Below are 24246 nucleotides of genomic sequence, written 5' to 3' on the forward strand. Positions count from 1 at the left end.
CCGATATTTTAACTTTGTGAGCTTGAGCCGATTTTCGAACTTAATAATTTAACTGACCGTATGATTGAAAGACATAATTGATACCGATACAGAGATCGGTTTGAGATACGCAAAAAGGAAATGAAAATTACATAACAGACATTTTAGTGAGTTTGTCAATCGCCACTTCCTCATTGAGGACATTCGAGGGGTTCACCAGGGTACCTAGTCCAAGATTTGGATGGTGTGTACGAAGAAGTCGACTTATGTGGGGAGCATAGCCGAAACTTTTCTTTGTCTCGACCATGGTCTTCAAATTATTGAAGATGACCGATGACCAGTTGATGGGGGTGTCGCTGACGATGTAGGTCATCCTGTCGAAGACCTTCTTAGAGTAGTTCTGGTTCGGAGATTGACAGATGATCAATCGATTGACAATCTCGTGAAGGAGTTGGATGTGACGGGCGAGGCGGGTTTTCAGATCGTAGTTCTCCACGGATACTTCGGTTCCGGAGAACATTTCGGCATAGTCAACTGCTGCACTCCCCACCCGGGATGGGAAATCGGAGAACCCTTCAGTGGACAGATTGAACATCCGGGAGAATCCACTTTCATGAAGAACAAAAATGTAATTTTTCACGACGGAAGTAATGGCATCGCCGAACATGACTGCATTGTTGAAGAATTCCATCACTTCTGGAATGAACATGGGTTCGGATTCTTCGAGAAAATCATGAAGGCCGGTATCGTTGAGGGATTCAAAGAGGATTTCCCTCACTTCAACATCCTCCATGTTGAGGACGGAGTCGAAATCAATGCATAGATAATTCCTTAGGATACGGTTAGACATTCTTTCAAATCTTTCTAAGAGAGAGAGAGCTTAAGAAATTATAAGTTGTTTGGAGGTATGTGGAATGATAGAGGGAGGTTCCTTATATATATATTTGAAATTGGAGGGAAAATAGGATCATTTAATGCTAATATTCTGTTTTGTCTTATTAATGTTGGGAATATTTATGTTTCCAAAACTCCTTGGAAAGGAGTTATTTTTGACCGGTTGCGGAGCTCGAGGTGGGGAATCTAGTTGGGAAGTAACTAGGTTTGTGTAGTTTCCCATGTAGTTGGAATTCAAAAGTTACTTTTCATTAATGAAAGTGGAGTTACAACAAACCGAAGGAAATACATAGATTAACCAAAAAGATCATAATGGAGTAGGATGACAATACAACCAGTACATACAACAAAATGACCGGTTGTAAGAAGGAGTGACTTAATTTCCGGAGGAGTTGAGATGTCGGTTCTTCTTCTTCCAGGCCTTCTCGAACCGCTCATAGAAGGAGTCGGAGATTTCCCTGGTCACAACTTGGGACTGGTTCAGCCCCTCGCCCGGACATAGCGGAACTCCGAGTTCCATGAGTAGGGAGCTCATCTGGGGAATGAAACCGGTATGACGAGTGGTGATCATCCAGATCAGGATGTCGAACAACACCCTAGACCAGTTGACCGGGGTATCGGCTGTGATAGCGGTCATCATGTTGAAGACGGTGGTGCAGTAGGTGTTCTTGACATCCTTTCCCAGGATGGCTCGACCGATGATGTCATTGATAATCTGGTATTCATCCCTCAATGATGACCGAGCTCCGTGGTCATTGACCGGATGGTTCGATCGAGAGAAGTTCAGAGATATTTCGGCTTTTAGTTCGGACGGAACATTCAGATCGGTGAGACCTTGCTTTGGAAGGTCGAAACATCTAGAAAAGTCACACTCAGAAAAATCAAACACGGTTCCTCCAACCCTAGATTGAATGAGGGTATCAAAGTATGGAGTACCGCGGAAAACTCTTGTGTTGTGGAAGAATTCCTGAACGGTTTCAGGGAAGATGACATGTTTGTCATCTAAGAAGGGTTTTAGACCGATGTTTTCAAGAGACTTGATCATTTTAAAAATCTCATAATGCTCTGTCCATTGAGTGGAATCAAAATCAACTTGGAGAATGTTTTGGAACTGAGATACTTTTGTCTTAGTGAGATGATTTTTGATGTTTGTGGATATTTGGTTGATATTCATCTAACTTATATATTAGTTGAAGGATGATAGTATTATTCAGTAGGTAGCAGTTAATGTAGTCTATTGACCATAGGATAAAAGGATTTGCATGAATTAAGTATGTCTACAACCTAAGGTGTGAGTCATAGGCCTTGACGGTGAGAGATATCATATCTTAACGTCTTTTAAGGTATGACTATTTTGCTTAGAAAAAGTATCTTTTCAAAACAGATACATCTAAACCCAGACAGTTGTTCCGCTTTTGTTAAGAGACCAAATAATCCAAAATATATTATATTCAAACCGGTCGGTTTTCAGTCATTGGTCCCGATGCGGTTAATTAGTGAATTCTTTAGTAAATTCACAGGGAGAGTCAAATACGTGTTCCTCATCTTTAGTAAATTCTTCACAGGGAGAGTCAAATACCTATTCCTCATTTGCCATGAGACATGTGAGTTCATTATCACTGTCACTGTGAGCCCATAAAGTTCCTCCATCATCGGCTATCAGTTCTTTTTGAATTTCTTTTCCTTCACCGGTTTGTTGGTAGTTATTTCGGTGGTTTTGATCATCCGGTTTCCGGTCATCCCATCTTGGTTTTCTGCATTCCCACCTGAAATATCCCAAACAATTGCAATTATAGCATCTAACATTAGATTTATCACCGTAGTTATTGTTTGTCGGTTGGCTTCTCTTCATGAATCTGCCAAACTTCTGTGCAAGCATTGCCATAACATCCTCGGTGAACTGTTCAGCGGTTCTGATCGGTGCAGGAGCAACCGGTTCCATGGATGTGAATAAGGCCTTTGTAGAGGTTGAAGATGAGACTTCATCTTCAATCCTAGATCTCATTTCAAACTCATATGCTTACAGAAGGTATTCCTGTCCAAACCGTTGATGATGTGGTTTCTAGCATGGTTGTCCAGATTATTTCTTCTCCTATCTTCTTTTATCCATTCCTCCCTATCTTTATCAATATTTATCGGTCCTTCAGTCAGGATGAACTGCATCTCGTCATCCATGATGATTAAGTGCAGGTGCATGCGTGCCTTCCAGTTGATGAAATCATCACCTTCTATCATTGAAGGCTTATCGAGAGTCATGCTTGCTTGAGTATTGAAACTAACTGCTCTGATACCAATTGTTAGGATTTAGGTCGCGGATGGCGGACCGGGGTCTGGCAGGTTTGCACTCAAAGGTTGGCGTTTAATCCGGTTAGAGATTAACACCGAGTTTCAATACTACACAGGCTGTCACAAACCCTTGAACCGAGTTCAAGTGCGGAAGTGGTTTGTTTTAGACTGAAGCAACACGCACACGGGATGAGTAGGACCAGATTTGAATAAAGTCGGTTTGGAGATTAGGAGGTCGGTTTGAGGCTTAGTAAATTGATAAAAGTGATGTAAATCGGTTAGGGTGGTATGGGTCGGTTAGTATGGATCGGTTAGAATGTAAATCCGGCAGAAAGTAAAGAGCAAGACAAGTTTTTATGGATGTTCCGAGATAAAACTCCTACGTTACCCCTTCTTCTCGAAACCGCGAGAAGGATATTCACTAAGGAATACATACGCACAATCTGATCGAGACTTATTTGTTGCTCGATAACACTCGTACAATTCTCACCGAAATTGTAATCTCACTTCAAATGCACACTTAAGCTCTTTTAATTTAGAGAGATAAAGACCACTTATAACATAGGTTGGTGTAGCTCTTAAATGTTTTCTCTTGTAACTTGTAACTGCATTTACTCCTCTTCAGCTCCTTCTTTTATATGTGAAATGTACCAACGGTCACATTTCTTTTCCTTGAATCTGATTGGTTGAGTAGAGGTTCAGTGATTCAGACCTGGCGGTTTAGGCTTCTAGTGCGTAGGTCAAACCGGCTAGGTTTGTCTTTTACTTAATGTAGCACTATCGGTTGGACAGTTGCCGGCACCTGGAATGTTGTGCCTCTAACTTATCCCAGAATGGAAAGATCTTCTTCAGGCGGTTTTCTGCATCCTGTAGAGTATCCTCAGACTTGTATGGATAGGGCAATGTTACAGTCTGTCTCTTTGGTATCATCTTCCGCAGATACTCAAAGTGTTTGTTTGCACCGATTTGTAGATTGTACTTAGTTTGATGTTCTTGGCTTCTTTCTCTAAGTAGCTTCTTCATTAGTTTTCTGGATTGATGTATTTCGGTTTAGAATGTCTACCGATTGTTTGAGTTAACCGGATGACTTTAGGTTTTTCATAGCTTCAGGTTTGTTCGGTTTTGGTTACATCTTTTGCCTTGTCTTCTAACCTGTCTTATTTTCCTGATTGGTTAGGTTCTTGGCCAGTTGGGTTGCTTGATCGGTTGGATTACTTGACCGATCCTGATTCTTTAACCGTTCCTGCACAGGAAGTTTGTTTTTATTAAGTTCTATTTAACCGGTCTAATTTTATCTAACAGAAGTGACTAGACAAAACAAAACGAAGTAGTGTCATTGACATAACAAATGTCGCAAGTCTATGTCAAAAGATGAATAAGTCCATTTATTTAGTTATCTATTCCTTATACTATTTATTATATATATTCGCTTAGATAGACACTTCGAGCATAAACTGAAATATTCTGGAACTACAAAGATAGTTATTAAATCATTATCACCGCATAAAAAGTATTGCTCCAAAGTATGTTTAATTGGTTACAATTCTCTTTTGATTTTGCGCTATTAATTTCACTATTATTAGTGAGCAATGATAGAATAATTCCATCATATTTATAGACCATTCTTTATTTTCTCGAAAATGGTGATCATCCTATCGGAACTGTTCACCCAGAAATACCCTAAACGGTTCCACAATATGTACTTGAAAAATTTGAGTTCCTACTCGACTCTAGCAAGATTGCGGCCATCAAAGCCATGCCAGCACCCTGAAATGAGCGGGAGGTTCGGGAATTTTTGGACAAAATTCAATATATTAGTCGCTACATTAGTAAGCTCACTTTCAATTGTGATTCTCTCTTCAAGCTTTTGAAGAAGGGTCAAAAGTTGTCTGGAGTGATACTCATTAACATGTCCTCGAGAAGGTGAAGGCGTATTTGCAATCCCTTCCTATCCTCATGTCTCTGAGGCCAGGAGTTCTTTGATTCTTCACTTCACTATCACTGAGTCATCCATAGAGAGCATTCTAGCCCAGGAGAATAAAATCAAAGAAGATGTGCCAATCTACTACATCATAAAAAGGATGATCGATTATGAGTTAAATGACTCTTCTGAGACGCATGGCGAGGGAGTTCAACAAGAAGGTCAAGCCTAGGCATCTTGTTGTCGGAGATCTTGTTTTCAAGAAGACCTGAAAGTTGTAGGATCCTAGAGGGAAGTTCCAACAGCCATGGGAGGGACCTTTTGTCATCAAACATATCTTTTCAAGAGGAGTTGTGCGTTTCACTTCTCTCGATGGCGATGAATGCTCATCCCCTTTTAATCTTGATACGCTCAAGAAATATTATGTTTGAAATGGAGAAAATGTTGTGTGTTTGATTTATTTTTATTTTCTTTCTAAAAAAAATTCTTCATTTCACGTTATGCCATGATTGTCAAAGATTTTCTCGAACAGAGTGAACACTTAAATCCCTTGTTTTTAGAAACTTGACCTTTGCAATCACGTTGAAAGGTTTTTTTTAAATGCATTTGCAAAAATGCCCATAATATGAAAACTAGGGATCCAAAAAGAATGCCATAGAATACGTGCTTAAATATAAATAAAAAAAAACAATGTTGTACTCATGATATGTATTTTCTGAAATAATACATATATTTCCCACCATGAATAAATTCATTCAAATAATCAACCAAATACTTTATTTTTATAATATTTTAAACATTTAACCCAAATGACATAAGTTAAGAAGGTTTGAAAGACAACCTCATAATCACCTCCGGAAATAGGGTCTTCCCCATTCGGATCTTCATTCTCGAAACCCCATGTTGCAAAATCTTCAATTCCAGTATCATCCAACTCAGCATTATCATTAATGTTGTAAGTTTCATGAAATTCTTCATTTACACTATCAACTGAAGTAAACATAATGGGTGACCTTTGACTACTTTCATTAAATAGATTCACTATGTGCTTGAGTGAGGTATGTGCTTGAGTGAGGGAGAAATCTCCTCCGACATGCCTATGGAATTCACCATCCTGTCAATGCAATCTATATGGATCATAACAAGAAAAATTTCACAAAGAGATGTAAGAGTAAAGGATAAAAACACATTGTAATTGTTAGCATACCAATATCCAGTCAAGTTTGTCCTTTATACTAAACAACTTATATTTATTTTATATTTCATTTCAGGTCCTATAAAATGAGAATAGATCCCTAGGTTATAAACAAGAAATGAATAGTGTGGAAATCTATATTTTCCTCCCTACAAATTTCCCTTTTATATTTCCCATTGAAACAAAGTCATAATCACCATGAAATCAAAACCAACATACCTTTGGCGAAAGAAAGATCAATACTATAAAATTTCTTCACATTGAGGGACTCAAATGACAATTAAAGTGTTGATGAAGGCGATACCTGCAAATGCATTCACCCTTAGTTTTGAAATCATCATTTTGTGAAACAATTATTATTACTGAATACTAACCTTCTAGTCTGACTCTTTCTTAGAATTATTGGAGAATAAGATTAGGAGAAGTTATTTGAGAAAACCTACACCCACATGGATAAATGATTGTATCGTTAAATAATGTGGGCATTTTAAAACTATTCGTTCAAAATATAATCCTTCTGTTAAACAATCTACCTTCATACCCCGATAACATTATATGACAAAACATAATCTACTAATGGTGCTACACGGCTGTCCATCTGATCCAACAGACACAAGTTATATTTATCCATTGGTTAAAAACTAACTTTTTTAACAATACTATGTAACCCCAGTTATGTTATAGGCCTTTCCATTGATATAATATAAGCATAATGGAAAAACATAATCTACTAATAGTGCGACAACAACTGTCCATCTGATCCAACAGACACAAGTTATATTTATCCATTGGTTAAAAACTAACTTTTTTAACAATACTATGTAACTCCAGTTATGTTATAGGCCTTTCCATTGATATAATATAAGCACCAGTGGTAGAATAGTTTCCAAACATTCCATTCACTTTATTGACTAGTACTCGTTTTCTGTACCCTGTATAAAACTGATTTTATAAATTTATACATATCAAACAAAAAAAATACTCAATAAAGACAAGAAAGTACATTGACAGGTGATAGAAAATTAAAGGAATCCAATTAGGAACAACCAAAGAATCCTTGATCGGGCATAACGATTGGGGAATTCATAACACCCTTCCTAATAAAACCTATATTAAATATCACCATAAACAAATTAAATTACAAGGAATTCATCCACCTCTTCCTTTCTTGTGATTGTGATGATTCTCAATACCACTGTACCAGCAAATACCAAATTCATATATATCCAAATTCGTCAAACATGTGCATACAACAAAGAATAAATCATTTCTTGTAGAGACGAACAATGTTAAGAGATCCTCGAAAAAGATATGTATTCTTAGACGCTAATCTAATACCAGGACTATTGTTTGCTGTCTGATTATAAACAACCTCTGTCTCAGTTTAATTGAAAGATTTGTATGATTTATAAGCAGATGCAAAATTCAAACACATGATAATGGATATTGCTTCAGCCCTAATTTATTGGGATTCAAATTAGTTCAAGTTGTATCCCTATAGCTAAATCAGAATTATGTGACCACTTTCATCATCACACTATAATGCAGGCACGAATATTATTACACAAACAAACATATCAAGGGAAAACATATTATGACTTGGGAAATTAAAGGTTGTGAGCTAATCATCTGGATTTTATACAAACTATATACATGTGAGTGCGCTTGTAAGTTGTAATTTGTATGGAGAGTACAACAGCTCACTCATAAAGATGGTTTAACTAAATAAGTCAAATATATATTCTAATTCATCCTTAAAACAAAGAAGTATAACCATTTCTCACTCATAAAGATGGTTTAATCATCTAGTGTAGTGATAACAATCTAGCATCAAAATCCAACTGAAAATTATAATAATATTATATATTTAAATTTAACTTATTGTAAAACTAATAATTTTTAACTAATATTTTTTTTTTCAAGTATCTTATATAAGAGTTATAATATGATTTAATTGAGTTATACAAAGACCTTACTTTGCTGGTCTAGGATATGATTAAATTAAGTTATAAAATCTATATTTGTAAACACAACTATAATTTTATCGAATCAAGTTTTGGAATATTTATATATTATTTTAATTTAGCAGAGTTTAAATTTTAAATTTTTCTTATTGACAAAAAATTAATTCATATTATTTATTAATGTATTGTTTGAATTATATTTTATTTTTATTTTTTTTTGTAATAAATAAAAGTATTTCACTCTTTATTTGGCATACTTCCTTTGAATTGTAATCCTTCAAAATTATTTTCGTTTAGATGCGCAGATTAATTTTTTACATCAAAGTTAATTGTGTTCAAAATCAAATTCTTACATCCTAATTGTTCTATGCATGACAAAGGACCTTATCTTCTCTTGCCCCCGCTCTTGAGAAGTCATTTAGTTAGAGGAGCGAATAAAAAAGGGACAAAGGCCTTACTAACTAGAATCCACAACATGTCTTCTATTTTTTTTCATTTTAATAAGTTAGTTAGTTTGAGAAAAAATATCAAAATTAAAGTGTTTTTAGTGAAAATCAAATATTTAAAATAAAACTCTTTTTATTGAAGCTAAACTAATAAATCATTGTAATAGTTTTGTTATTAACATTTATATATAAGTTTGATAAAATAATATACTTAAAAGTATCAAATTCTTGAAAATATTATTGAATTATCCTATTCTTTAAATAAAAGAAGAAAAAACCATTAGGTTCAATAATGACAAAAAAAAGTGTGATGTCCCACATTGTTAGATGAAGTGAAAATAATGATCCGATATTATTATAAGAGGAGAGTTGGTGATTAGAAAAAATTACGAAACAAAGCACTGAACACAAAGCGAACTATTATTTCACCTTTTACTAAAGAATACCGTGTTTTCTTTACAATATGTGGCATACATGACATAATGGGTAGCTCCCCATTCTTTTTCTCTCATAAAATCAATATTCCCTCAAAAGAAAAAACCCTATAAATTGAGGGCATACTTTGAAAGACCCTCATTCTCTATATAAAACACATGCGTTCCTGGAAAAATACTCTAGTAGTCGACTACAAAAAATAGCAGTTGTCCATTCATTTTCTAAAATTGATCCCACATCGCTCCTCTAACTTAAGAATGAAGTCTTTTTAAAAATGATAGAGATGGTTATGTCCCTTCGGGCACATTCGATAAAATTTAAACGATACAGAGAAGATTAGCATGGCCCCTACGCAAGAATGACACGCACAAATCGAGAAATGGTCCAAATTATTTTTACCCTTTTTCCTCTCCGAAGCGTACGCCGACGACCGAAGGGAAAATAGTGTAGTTTTATGTTGTGTACTTTACTGGTTTGAACACAATGACATTTGTTGATTTTTTTCCTCAAACTAACTAACTTATTAAGATGGAAAAATAAAAGACAAGTTGTGGCTCCTAGTTAGTAGGGTCTTCGTCCCTTTTTCATTCACTTCTCTAACTAAATGATTGAGTCTTTTCGAGAGCGGGGCAAGAGAAGATAAGGTCCCTTGTCATGCATAGAACAATTAGAATGTAAGAAGTTATTTTTGAAGAGAATTAACTATGGTGTAAAAAATTAATCTGCTGCGCATCTAAACGAAAATAATTTTGAAGGATTACAATTAAAAAGGAGTATGACAGATACAGAGTGAAATACTTTTATTTATTACAATTTTTTTGAAGTATAATTCAAATAATACATTAATAATTATTATGAATTAAATTTTTGTAGGCGTATGCCACATATTGCAAAGAACACACGGTATTCTTTAGTAAAAGGCGAAAGAATAGTTCGCTTTGTGTTCAGTGCTTGGCTTCATAATTTTTTCTAATCACCAACTCCCCTCTTATAATAATATCGGATCCTTATTATCACTTCATCTAACAATGTGGGACATCACACTTTTTTTTGTCATTATTGAGCCTAATGGTTTTTTCTTCTTTTATTTAAAGAATAGGATAATTCAATAATATTTTCAAGAATTTGATAGTTTTAAGTATATTATTTTATCAAACTTATATATAAATGTTAATAACAAAACTATTACAATGATTTATTAGTTTAGCTCTAATAAAAAGAGTTTTATTTTAAATATTTGATTTTCACTAAAAACACTTTAATTTTGATTTTTTTCTCAAACTAACTAACTTATTAAAATGAAAAAAATAGAAGACATGTTGTGACTTCTAGTTAGTAGGGCTTTTGTCCCTTTTTTATTCGCTCCTCTAACTAAATGACTTCTCAAGAGAGGGGGCAAGAGAAGATAAGGTCCCTTGTCATGTATAGAACAATTAGGATGTAAAAATTTGATTTTGAACACAATTAACTATGATGTAAAAAATTAATCTGCGCATCCTTCAAAATAATTTTGAAGGATTACAATTCAAAGGAAGTATGCCAAATAAAGAGTGAAATACTTTTATTTATTACAAAAAAAAATAAAAATAAAATATAATTCAAACAATACATTAATAAATAATATGAATTAAATTTTCCTCAAAAATTTAAAATTTAAACTCTGCTAAATTAAAAAAATATATAAATATTCCAAAATATGATTTGATAAGATTATAGTTGTGTTTACAAATATAGATTTTATAACTCAATTTAATCATATTATAACTCTTATATAAGATACTTGAAAAAAAAAAATATTGGTTAAAAGTTATTAGTTTTACAATAAGTTAAATTTAAATATATAATATTATTATAATTTTCATTAATTTATTTTATGACAAAAGAAAGGTTAATAATTAATAATTGTTAAAGAATGTAAAGAAGTCCCACATCGGTTCAAAAACAAAAAACAAGCATAGAAAGAACACGATCTAATAGATTTTTTTTAAAGCACGTTTACCTACCGTTGTTGAAGTTGCATAAACTATTTGTATTGTGCTCTTTGTTGACGAGAAACTGATTCAATTCGTAGTTCGAATCAACCTCTCATTAAAAATGATATAACTTGGTTCTATTTCATCTCTTCAACAAGTTTAGTAATAACATAATTGTCCTATCGTTCCGGAACAGGCATTAAAAGTGATTATAGAAAAGAGAATTGAGGGTCCTAAATCAATATTGTAATTAAGAAACCATTTTTTGGAATATATATTTCGAATAGAAAAGTAACTTTTAAAAAAAAGTGATTAGATAAAACGAAACGAAATAGTGTCATTGACATAACATATGTCACAAGTCTTTGTCAAAAGATGAATAAGTCCATTTATTAGCTTAGATAGACACTTCGAACATAAACTGAAATATTCTGGAACTACAAAGATAATTATTAAATCGTTAGCACCGCCTAAAAGCATTGCTCATATAATAGAATAATTCTATTATATTTATAGACCATTTTTTATTTTCTCGAAAATGCACTACAACAAAACACACTTTCAGCCACCTTTATATGCCAACGCTTATTAAGCGTGGGTAAAAATTAAAAAAATAAAACTTTTGGCAACCTTTATACTTTACAACCACCTTTATTTTTTTTTTATATACAAATTTTGTTAAAATACTTAAAATTTAAGTATTATAAATTTAATATTTTTTATGTTTTATTTTTAAACTTTATAAATATTTTATTTCACTATATTAAAATTTTAAAATAAAATTTGACTTAAAATTTTATTTACACTAAAATTTAATTCATAAATTTTAAAATTTTATAACATTATTAATTTTTTTTTATTAACATCTGTCTTTTATTTAAGTATTTAAAATTAATTAAATTAAAAGTAAAAAATAAAATAAACCAAAAATAAATAAATTAAATATTATATTATATTTAATAATAAAATATTAAATTATATATATATATATATATTTTTTAAAACTAGAATCAGTTTTTAATTATCAAGTCTAACACATTTTCATTTTCTTTCTACGCTGACCAATTCTTTCTAACCTAAAAAATCTTTCTGCCTGTGTTAATCACCTGTGTTAATCAGACTATCATCCTTCTACTCTCTACAGCCATATTTCTGTGCTATCATCCTTTTACTCTCTGCAGCCAGATTGTCGTGCGTACGAGGTTAGTTACATTCTTCTTCAACCATTAGGGCTTGCCTTCATCTGCACTATCATCCCTTGACTCTCCGCAGCCAGATTGTCGCACCCACGAGGTTAGTTACATTCTTCTTCAACTATTAGGGCTTTCCTTCATCTGCACTATCATCCCTTGACTCTCCGCAGCCAGATTGTCGCACCCACGAGGTTAGTTACATTCTTCTCCGACAATTAGGGTTTTCCTTCATCTGCGGGTCTTGAAAGTCTTTTAAGTGATAAATGGTTCTACTTATCTGTTTGAAGGATGCAACGAGGTTTATATGCAATTTATTTAGGTCACTGATTTTATTTTTCATGTCTGGCTCATAGATTTTCCCCTTGTTGTAGTGTTTTGGATTTCTCAGTTATTTTTAGTTGAATTTTGATGCTAGGTTGTTATCGCTGCACTAGATGATTAAACCATCTTTATGAATGAGAAATGGTTATACTTTTTTGTTTTAAGGATGAATTAGAGTATACATTCAACTTATTTAGTTGAACCATCTTTATGAGTGAGGTGTTGTACTCTCTATACAAATTACAACTTACAAGCGCACTCACATGTATATAGTTTGTATGAAATCCAGATGATTAGCTCGCAACCTTTAATTTCTCAAGTCATAATATGTTTTCCCTTGATTTTTTTGTTTGTGTAATAATATTTGTGCCTGCATAAAAGTGTGATGATGAAAGTGGTCACATAATTCTGATTTAGCTACATGGATACAACTTGAACTAATTTGAATCCCAACAAATTAGGGCTGAAGCAATGTCCATTATCGTGTGTTTGGATTCTGCATTTGCATTATAAATCATACAAAATAGTATATCTGTATTTCAATTAAACTGAGATAGAGGTTGTTTATAATCAGACAGCAAACAAAAGAAGTCATGGTATTAAATTAGCGTCTAAGAATACATATCTTTTTCGAGGATCTCCTAACATTGTTCGTCTCTACAAGAAATGATTTATTTTTTTGTTGTATGCACATGTTTGACGAATTTGGATATATATGAATTTGGTATTTGCTGGTATAGTGGTATTGAGAATAATCTCAAGAAAGGAAGAGGTGGATGAATTCCTTGTAATTTTACCTGTTTATGGTGACATTTAATATAGGTTTTATTAGGAAGGGTGTTACGCCAATCGTTATGCCCGATCAAGGCTTCTTTGGTTGTTCCTAATTGGATTCCTTTAATTTTCTATCACCTGTCAATGTACTTTCTTGTCTTTATTGAGTATTTTTTTGTTTGATATGTATAAACTTATAAAATCAGTTTTATACAGGGTATAGAAAATGAGTATTAGTCACTAAAGTGAATGGAATGTTTGGAAACTATTCTTCCACTGGTGCTTATATTATATCAATGGAAAGGCCTATAACATAACTGGGGTTACATAGTATTGTTAAAAAAGTTAGTTTTTAACCAATGAATAAATATAACTTGTGTCCATTGGATCAGATGGACAGTTGTTGTCGCACCATTAGTAGAATATGTTTTGTCATTATGCTTATATTATATTAATGGATATGCCTATAACATAACTGGGGTTACATAGTATTGTTAAAAAAGTTAGTTTTTAACCAATGGATAAATATAACTTGTGTCTGTTGGATCAGATGGACAGTTGTTGTCGCACCATTAGTAGATCATGTTTTTCCATATAATGTTATCAAGGTTTATATCAAGGTAGATTGTTTAACAGAAGGATTATATTTTGAACGAATAGTTTTAAAATGCCCACATTAGTTAACGATACAATCATTTATCCATGTGGCTGTAAGTTTTCTCCAATAACTTCTCCTAATCTTATTCTCCAATAATTCTAAGAAAGAGTCAGACTAGAAGGTTAGTATTCAGTAATAATAATTGTTTTACAAAATGATGATTTCAAAACTAAGGGTGAATGCATTTGCAGGTATCGCCTTCATCAACACTTGAATTGTCATTTGAGTCCCTCAATGTGAAGAAATTTGATAGTATTGATCATTCTTTCGCCAAAGGTATGTTGGTTTTGATTTCATGGTGATTATGACTTTGTTTCAATAAGAAATATAAAAGGGAACTTTGTAGGGTGGAGAGTATCCACACTATTCATTTCTTTCCTATAACCTAGAGATCTATTCTCATTTTATAGGACCTGAAATGAAATATAAAATAAATATAAGTTGTTTAGTATAAAGGACAAACTTGACTGGATATTGATATGCTAACAATTACAGTGTGTTGTTATCCTTTACTCTTACATCTCTTTGTGAAAATTTTCTTGTTATGATCCATATAGATTGCATTGACAGGATGGTGAATTCCATAGGCATGTCGGAGGAGATTTCTCCCTCACTCAAGCACATAGTGAATCTATTTGATGAAAGTAGTCAAAGGTCACCCATTATGTTTACTTCATTTGATAGTGTAAATGAAGAATTTCATGAAACTTACAACATTAATGATAATGCTGAGTTGGATGATACTGGAATTGAAGATTTTGCAACATGGGATTTTGAGAATGAAGATTCGAATGGGGAAGACCCTATTTCCGGAGGTGATTATAAGGATGTCTTTCAAACCTTCTTAACTTATGTCATTTGGGTTAAATGTTTAAAATATTATAAAAATAAAGTATTTGGTTGATTATTTGAATGAATTAATTCATGGTGGGAAATATTTGTATTATTTCCAAATAACCTTTCATCAAACATGGCCCAGAATTATGTAATATCCTTTTGTCCTAGCATTGAAAAAAAGTAAAGGATGATTCTTTACAACAGTTCTGGTTGAATCTTGCAGGAGAATGAATCATCTATTTTTCAACCCTTATTGTGGAAGATAGAATAGAGAATGTGAGGAATATTTGTTTCTGAGTTTGAGACTTAATTTAAAACACAATGTCCGGGCGGGTCCTGATCATAGGAAGTATCAGAAGGTAGGTAGGCCTTAGAAGCTTATGGAAGGAATATTACAATTACCGTTCTCAATTTCGCTCCTATGATAAATTCTAAGGCATCCTCCCCGTGTTGTTTTTTCTCTGCTCAGTACATGATAAAAGATGTTCACTTCTTCAACCACATCAATGTTTGATGTCCTATGTTCACAAGATTTCGTAAAGACAGATTCTATCCAATTCACCGACCCAAACTCTGAAACAGTTTTAGAGTTTATGTAACTGATTGCAATTTTAAAAGGTGAGACTGAATTCACTTGACGAATATGACAGTACAGCCGTGGCATACCATCTTCTTCGTTGTAAATTGCCCATATCTGCTTTGCCTTGAAGCATTCCCCAGACCTTTCATTGTCAAAGTTGTGAAAATCAGAGTCAGGAACCTGTCATGTCGCATTAATATCCTCCTCCTCACCATTGATTGAAGCTCCACTGTTCCAGAAATTGTGGCAGTACTAGGCTAGTTAGAAACCACCACCTCTCCTTCTCCTCCTTCTCGGTTCGTTCAATGAGGTCAGACAATATATTCCATGCTTCCGATAGAAGCTTAAATTCCCTATCTGCCCCCAACAGTTTTGTTGCAATAAGAGTTAAGTACACAACACATCTCCTTATACTGTTTGATGAGCCTAGCCTTAACGGCAGATGGTTTTAGACCAAAAATTGCATAGAAATCAATTTCCCCTTTGAATTTTGTCTTAGATGCAACATACACATCAAATGTAGTTTTCATTTCTTTTATACCCTCCAAGCTTGGACAAAGAATTTGAGCTCTCAAAGCATAGCTACTTGCGCCATTGTAGTCTTTCTCAACAAATCTTTTCTCAGCCTCCTCCCTTTCTGTCCTGCGAACCTCCTTTACCGCCATAGGAGCCTCCTCCCTTTCTGCCCTGCAAACCTCCTCCTCTACCGCCATTGTAGCCTCTTCCTCTATCGCCCTGGTAGCCACCTGTTCCTTAATTTTCTTAATTTCTGTAGGAGTCTCCTCTTCCGCCATAGGTGCCACCTCTACCTCCTATCAGCCTCCTCTTCCGCCATAGGTGCCACCTCTACCTCCAAGTGATTTCAGTCTCACCGTTTAAAGTTGCAATCAGTTACATGAACTCCAAAACTGATGCGGAGTTCGGATCAGTGAATTGGATAGAATCTGGCTTTACGAAATCTTGTGGAAATTTTAGGACAACAAACATTGATGTGGTTGAAGAAGTGGACATCTTTTGTCATGTATTATGCAGAGAAAAAATAAAACGGGGAGGATGCCTTAGAATATATCCTAGGGGCGGAGATATATGGGCCATATATAAGAACTGGTCATCGGAATGGAACAGGGAGACCCCCTCTGAAGTTAGGCATCAATATGAGATGGTGGAAGTTATGATGGATTATGATGAAGAAGATGGAGTGCATGAGTCCACAGGTGAAAGTAGATGGTTACAGGACTGTGTATGGGAGGAACCTAGATAAGGGTTCCATTTGTTGGGTTTTGAAGAAGGAAATGTTGAGATTCTCACATCGTGTTCCTTGTTGGCGAATTAGAGGTGGAGAAAGGACTGATGATCTGCCAGAATGCTGTTGGGATCTGGATCCTTCAACAGCAGCAAGAACAAGAAGAAGCTGAAGCTGGGAAACATAAAGTGATATCTTAACTTACATTCCATCCCCCAATTGAAAAGATTATGAACTGTTTATTGTTTCTTATGATTGTTTGTTCCTGACTGTGTACTTGAGTGATTACAAATGGATGGCCAAAATTATTATAGGTTGTTTCATTGTTGTTGATGATGTTTTTGATTTTGACATGTGAGAATTATTCTACGTGTCAAATTAAAGTTGAACAGTGGGTTAATTTCTTGTTTAATATTAATTAATTTATTTTTTCTAACAAAAATTGTATTAACATTTATGTTGGTAAAAATATTTCTTAAAAATATTTAAAATTATTATTTCAACATGATTTCATTAATTTATAAATTAATTTTTCTTTTTATATTTTACTGATTTAATTAACCATATATTCTACAATATTTTTACAATAGTTTCATATAAATTAATAATAAATATAGTAATTTCAAATGTACATATTTTATAATACATAACAATTATATATTTTAAATATTCACAATTAATTTACAAACTTATCTTGCAAGACCATTTGCAATTAATAGATATTTTTTTAAATAATTTATACATTTAATTTACTTGCTATATATTTTTTCATATATATAAAATTTATATCTTAAATTTTAACAATAATTTTAGCCATTTAATAACATGATTTGCAATAACTTTACAATGTATATTTAAGTTTTTTTTTTCAATTAGTTTATTAATAGTATTTGTTAGTAATAGAAAATATGTATTTTTTAAATTTAGATTAATGGATGGTTTCTCGGGATATAATCAGGTCCTGATGGCGCCTGAAAACAAGGAGAAAACTACTTTCATCATAGAGGTTGGTGTCTTTTGCAATCAAGTGATGCCCTTTTGACTGAAGAACAATGGAGCTACGTATCAGAAAGCAACCATAATTCACAACTATTCTCCACGACATAATCCACAAGAAAGTCAAGGTCTACATTGATGATATCATTGTCAAATCCAAGAATCGAGCTGAACATATCACGAACTTGGAGAAATTCCTTTAGAGGATTTGGAAATACCATCTTTGTTTAAATCAAATGAAGTGCACCTTCGGTGTCACTACTGGTAAGATGATAATATTTCTGATTACTCAAAGAGGAATAGAAGTCGACTCTAGCAAAATTACGGCCTTCACAGCCATGACATCACCCCAAAATGAGCGAGAGGTTCGAAGATTTTTGGACAAAATTCAATATATTAGTCGCTACATTAGTAATCTCACTTACACTTGCGATCATCTCTTCAAGCATCTTAAGAAGGGTCAAAAGTTGTTTGGAGTGATACTCATTAACATGTCCTCGAGAAGGTGAAGGCGTATTTGTAATCCCTTCCTATCCTCATGTCTTTAAGGCCAGGAGTTTCTTTGATTCTTCACTTCACTATCACTAAGTCATCCATGGGGAGCATTCTAGTCTAGGAGAATGAAATCAAAGAAGAGGTGGCAATCTACTACATCAGCAAAATGATGACCGATTATGAGTTAAAAGACTCTTCTGTGGAGAAGGTCTATTGGGCACTAGCCTAGGTAATGAAGAGGTTGCGCCATTCATCAGCAAAATGATGACCACCGATTATGAGTTAAATTACTCTTTTGTGGAGAAGGTTTGTTGGGCACTAGCCTGGGTAGAGAAGAGGTTGCACCATTATATACAAGCTCACCCAATCAAGCTAGTGTCAAGACTTGATCTCATTCGTTTCTTGTTTCAAAAAATCCCAACACTATATTAGAAAGATGAAGATCAAATGAGATCTCATTTGAAAACTAAAGAAATATATACTTCAATTATAAAATATAAATTCATTCATATTTTCATTTTCTATCTATCCAGTCAAATTTAACCCAACACTATTCTTCTCTAGGCCAAATCCTGGACCAGGTTTAGTTGTTGATGATTTAAGAGCAACTTAATTTCCAACTTTGATCTCAAAATATCTCAGTAAGTAAAAAAAAAATGGAAATATTTAAAAGACTAATCTACATATGACAAACAAAACAAAACAGCATTTTCAAAAAATGCATCATGATATTAATATTTTGTTGGTAACGTCATTTAGCTAGAGTGGAGGAGCAACAACACTATATTAGAAAGCTGAAGATCAAATGAGATCTCATTTGAAAACTAAAGAAATATATACTTCAATTATAAAATATAAATTCATTCATATTTTCATTTTCTATCTATCCAGTCAAATTTAATTTGACATGTAAAATAATTCTCACATGTCAAAATTAAAAACACCAGCAACAATAAAGAAACAACAGTTTTCAGACAAAGAAACAACCAACCTATAAAAGTTTTGGCCATCCATCTATAAATCTCTCAAGTACACAATAAGGAACAATCATAAGAAAAAAAAACAGTTTATAATAGTCCCAAGTTGATCTGCATAACCGTTTTCAGGAGCAAGAAAATGTTGACAATCACGAAAAGGATACGAGCCATCTGGAGGTCCTATCCCTTCGTTAATTGCCATGAAAACACCACGACAATTCTTGCAGGATAGTTTTTTGTTCACGTAATTCAGGAGATAGGAGATACTCATACTGAACGTTACAAGCGGTGCATTTTGTCCAAAAGGAATCACCCCTTTCATAGATAAAAAGAATTGTCATCAACAAAGCAAATATTTAGAATAATTTCATTAAAATAAAAAATTATTTAGAATAAGGCCTTGTATGTTTATGGGTTATTTGGTTAACCAATTGACATGGTCACTCGGGGTACCCTAGGCCGACCTTGTTTGGGAGTATCGGTAAGAAAATATATGATAAATGAAAGACAACAAAATAAAGATAGACCAAAATAGGGTAAAATCCTTTGACCTTGTATCACAAAACATAACCAAACAAAGAATTATAATAAGACTTAGAATAATTGTCATTATCAAAACAAAGATTTTCTTGGCAAAACTAAGGATGCAAATGCACATACCTAGTATTTCTCCTGATATCGTATGAGGTTCGATCACTTAGGTTGGACAAGTGGTCTTGCAAGATAAATTTGTAAATTAATTGTGAATATTTAAAATATATAATTGTTATGTATTATAAAATATGTACATTTGAAATTACTATATTTATTATTAAGATATATGAAACTATGGTAAAAATGTTGTAGAATATATGGCTAATTAAATCAGTAAAATATAAAAAAAAATTAATTTATAAATTAATGAAATCATGTTGAAATAATAATTTTAAATATTTTTAAAAAATATTTTTATCAACATAAATGTTAATACAATTTTTGTTAGAAAAAATAAATTAATTAATATTAAACAAGTCATTAATAAATAAGTCATTATTAAGCAAACTAACATTTATCCTTAGCATTTGCACGAGTAATAATATAAAAAACCCGTGAAAAAGTTATTACGGTAAAAATGTGATAGCATTTTTCATTTTATTTTTAACCGTTTTAAATTTAAGGGCGGGTTAACCCACAATTCGACTCAAGTATCCATTTACTCTCACATTGCAGAACGATCTCTAAAACAATTGATACAATTTGATTCTTTAACTCATTTAGTTTCACCTCTAGAGTCCACTTCTTACCCATACTACGAGTGAAAGAAAAAATGTAAAGACTATCATTAAAATACCCCAAACGAGACTTACAATATCCATATGAATTATGTCCCTTATCTCTATAAATATGATGAAACTCTTCCATTATTGCTCACTAATAATATTTAAATCTGTAGCGCAGAGTCAAAAGAGAATTATGACCGATTAAAAACTTTTGATGAACTACCGCGTTCATCAAATTTGGTGTTGAATTTAAAATATAAAGTGTTATTAGCCTATTTGATTAAAAAATTGTACTTGTTTTGTTAGGTTGCAAGTTCGAACCATAACTATAGAATTTTTAATTTTATTTTTAACCGTTTCAAGTTTTTTGGACGGGTCAACCCACAATCCGACCCAAATATCAATTTACTCTTACATTAATATCCAAATTAACCACAGCTCTCGACCTGGCAATCCGAACACTTTAAAACTTAAGCATCATTATATATATATATATATTTATATATTAGTTAGTTAAAAATTTGAACTTTTATTGTTAAAATCTCTCGCGTTCATCAAATTTGGTGTTAAATCTTAAATATAAAGTGATGTTAACTTAGTTGGTTAAAAGGTTGTACTTGTTTTGTTAGGTTACAAGTTCGAAACATACAAATAACATTTTTAATTCTATTTTTAACCGTTTTAAGTTTATGGGCGGGTCAACCGACAATCCGACCCAAGTATCCATTTAATCTTAAATAATCATCCAAATTAACCATAGCTCTCGACCCAGCAATCCAGACACTTTAAATATTAAGCATCATTATATATATATAAATTAGTTAGTTAAAAATTTGAACTTTTATTGTTAAAATGTCTCGTGTTCATCAAATCTGGTGTTGAATCTTACATATAAAGTGTTGTTAGCCTAGTTGGTTAAAAGTTTGTACTTATTTGGTTAGGTTGCAAGTTCAAAACATACAAATAACATTTTTAATTTTATTTTAACCGTTTTAAGTTTATGTGCGAGTCCACCCACAATCCGACCCAAGTATCCATTTACTCTCAAATAAATATTCAAATTAACCACAGCTCTTGACTCGGCAATCCGGACACTTTAAAAATTAAGCATATTTATAATGATTATTATAAAATAAATTATAAAATACAATATCATAAATAAAATCTGCAATGCAAATAATGTTGTAATATGTATTATAATATTAATAATATTTTTCAATAATATATTGAAAGTTGAAACAAAATACTTCTATTTATAAATATATCTATAAAAGAGTGACAACATAAATTATAAAATTTGCAACTTAAGAATAACATATTTGATTTGTGTAATTCTACGTTAGTTCATAAACACTTATTTTAATACTTTTTGAAGTTGAAAAGAGAATTTTTTTTTTAAATCTTATTTTTTTTTAGTGTAATCTTGTACTAAGACAACCACAATTGAGAGATCTAATATTTGACTTAGAGTTGCCCATCATATTGTGATGTAATAATATTACGTTATTATCGGTCACCGAAAAATTGGTCGACATTAAACACATATTTTTTTTTTTAGTATATTTTAAACACTGAGTCTGTATCTATTTTCTAAAATCACCATCTACTCAAATTTCTTTATCCCAAAAAATTATTAATTAATTATAATTTAAATATTTAATTTATTTATTTTATAACAAAATAAGACAATCAATCCAGCAAGAAGAAAGTCAGATCCTGGACCGGGTATGGTTATTGATAATTCAAGAGCAGCTTAATTTCAAACTTTGATCTCAAAACAACAAATAATCAACAGTTTTCAAATAAAGAAACAACCAACCTATAATAGTTTTGGTTATCCATCTGTAAATCTCTCAAGTACACTCAGGAACAATCATAAGAAAAAACAAACAGTTTACTTCTTCTTCTTGCTGCTTTTGAAGAATAAGGCCATCTTGGGTTGCAGCTGGGTCAAGATCCCAACATCATTCTGGCAGATCATCAGTCTTCTCTGCACCTCTAATTCGCCAACAAGGAACACAATGCTAGAATCACAACATTTCCTTCTTCAAAACCCTACAAATGGAACCCTTATCTCCGCTCCTAGGATAAATTCTAAGGCATCCTCCCCGTGTTGTTTTTTCTCTGCTCAGTACATGAGAAAAGATTTTCACTTCTTCAACCACATCAATGTTTGATGTCCTAAAATTTCCACAAGATTTCGTAAAGCCAGATTCTATCCAATTCACCGACCCAAACTCCGAAACAGTTTTAGAGTTCATGTAATTGATTGCAATTTTAAAAGGTGAGACTGAAATCACTTGACGAATCAGACAGTACAGACGTGGCATACCATCTTCTTCGTCGTAGATTGCCCATATCTGCTTTGCCTTGAAGTATTTCTCAGACCTTTCATTGTCAAAGTTGTGAAAATCAGAGTCAGGAACCGTCATGTCGCATTGATGTCCTCCTCCTCACCACTGATTGAAGCTCCATTGTGCCAGTGCTAGGCTGGTTAGAAACCACCACCTCTCCTTCTCCTCCTTCTCGGTTCGTTCACTGAGATCAGACAATATATTTCATGCTTCCGATAGAGGCTTAAATGCCCCATCTGTCCCAACAGTTTTGTTCCAATAAGGGTTAAGTAGACAACACATCTCCGTATACTGTTTGATGAGCCTAGCCTTAACAGCAAATAGTTTTAGACCAAAAATTGCATAGAATTCAGTTTCCCCTTTGAATGTTGTCAGATGCAACATACACATCAAATGTAGCTTTCATTTCTTTTATACCCTCCAAACTTGGACAAAGAATTTGAGCTCTCAAATTATAGATACTTGCGCCATTGTAGTCTTTCTCAACAAATCTTTTCTCAACCTCCTCCCTTTCTGTCCTGCGAACCTCCTTTACCGCCATAGGAGCCTCCTCCCTTTCTGCCCTGCAAACCTCCTCCTCTACCTCCATTGTAGCCTCTTCCTCTATCGCCCTGGTAGCCACCTCTTCCTTAATTTCCTTAATTTTTGTAGGAGCCTCCTCTTCCGCCAAAGGAGCCACCTCTACAGCCATAGGAGCGTCTACAGCCATAGGATCCTCCTCCTTTTCCTCCTTAGCAGCCTCTTCTTCCGCCATAGGTGCCACCTCTACCTCCCTAGCAGCCTCCTCTACAACCATAGGAGCCTCCTCCTTTTCCTCCCTAGCAGCCTCCTCTTCTGCCATAGGTGCCACCTCTACCTCCCTAGCAGCCTCCTCTTCCGCCATAAGAGCCTCCTCTACAGCCATAGGAGCCTCCTCCTTTTCCGCCATAAGAGCCTCCTCCTTTTCCGCCATAAGAGCCTCCTCTTCCGCCATAAGAGCCTCCTCTTCCGCCATAAGAGCCTCCTCTACAGCCATAGCCATAGGAGCCTCCTCCTTTTCCGCCCTAGTCTAGCCGCCTCCCCTTCTGTCATGTGAACCTCCTCCTCTTTTGCCCTGGGAGCCACCTCTTCGTTAATTTCCATAGATCAAACAAGAACCACAAATTGTAAATCCAATACTCAGATTAGCATCTACAAAATTGTAAATCCAATACTCGGATTAAAACTTTTGAAATAAAATGAAACATCCGAATTGCACACTGAGGCCACAGCAGATACGCAAAACTAATTAGATATATAAGTATCACGTCTTCCTATATCAAAGTTTCATGAATTTTAATCTAAATCAAATCAATCGCCTATCTGTAGCTGAAGCTCGCAATTGGTTCATGAATTGCATTTTGACATGAATTGAGAAACAAATGAAGGAAAAAAGAAGCTTAAACTCACTCCGGTGTAGGAAAATTGTGTCGGTTCGCAGGACAGAA

At 33.5% G+C, this 24246-nt stretch overlaps 1 protein-coding gene, 3 non-coding genes and 1 pseudogene across 4 annotated transcripts; 2 read left to right on the forward strand and 3 right to left on the reverse strand.

Annotated features, from left to right (window-relative positions):
* The window catches only part of LOC124931064, a 60680-nt pseudogene extending 37924 nt beyond the window's left edge, over window positions 1-22756 (reverse strand).
* LOC124922981 lies at window positions 9077-9193 on the forward strand. Its single transcript, XR_007098024.1, has one exon. It is a non-coding gene; the product is annotated as a U5 spliceosomal RNA (small nuclear RNA).
* On the forward strand, window positions 9412-9514 carry LOC124923037. The gene has a single exon (XR_007098077.1). It is a non-coding gene; the product is annotated as a U6 spliceosomal RNA (small nuclear RNA).
* Window positions 9959-10078, reverse strand: LOC124922911. Its single transcript, XR_007097959.1, has one exon. It is a non-coding gene; the product is annotated as a U5 spliceosomal RNA (small nuclear RNA).
* A 373-nt stretch (window positions 22757-23129) lies between the features above and the next one.
* On the reverse strand, window positions 23130-23732 carry LOC124931161 (treponemal membrane protein B-like). Its single transcript, XM_047471591.1, has one exon. The coding sequence runs from the start codon at window positions 23730-23732 to the stop codon at window positions 23130-23132; it is 603 nt and encodes a 200-aa protein (XP_047327547.1).
* Window positions 23733-24246: the final 514 nt, after the last annotated feature.

The sequence above is a fragment of the Impatiens glandulifera genome, chromosome 1, assembly GCF_907164915.1.
Source record: "Impatiens glandulifera chromosome 1, dImpGla2.1, whole genome shotgun sequence".
Lineage (NCBI taxonomy): Eukaryota > Viridiplantae > Streptophyta > Magnoliopsida > Ericales > Balsaminaceae > Impatiens > Impatiens glandulifera.

Excerpts from the sequence above, each read along its gene's own strand:
- LOC124931161 (XM_047471591.1), bottom strand. The coding sequence starts at position 23,732 with ATGGCGGAAAAGGAGGAGGCTCTTATGGCGGAAAAGGAGGAGGCTCCT.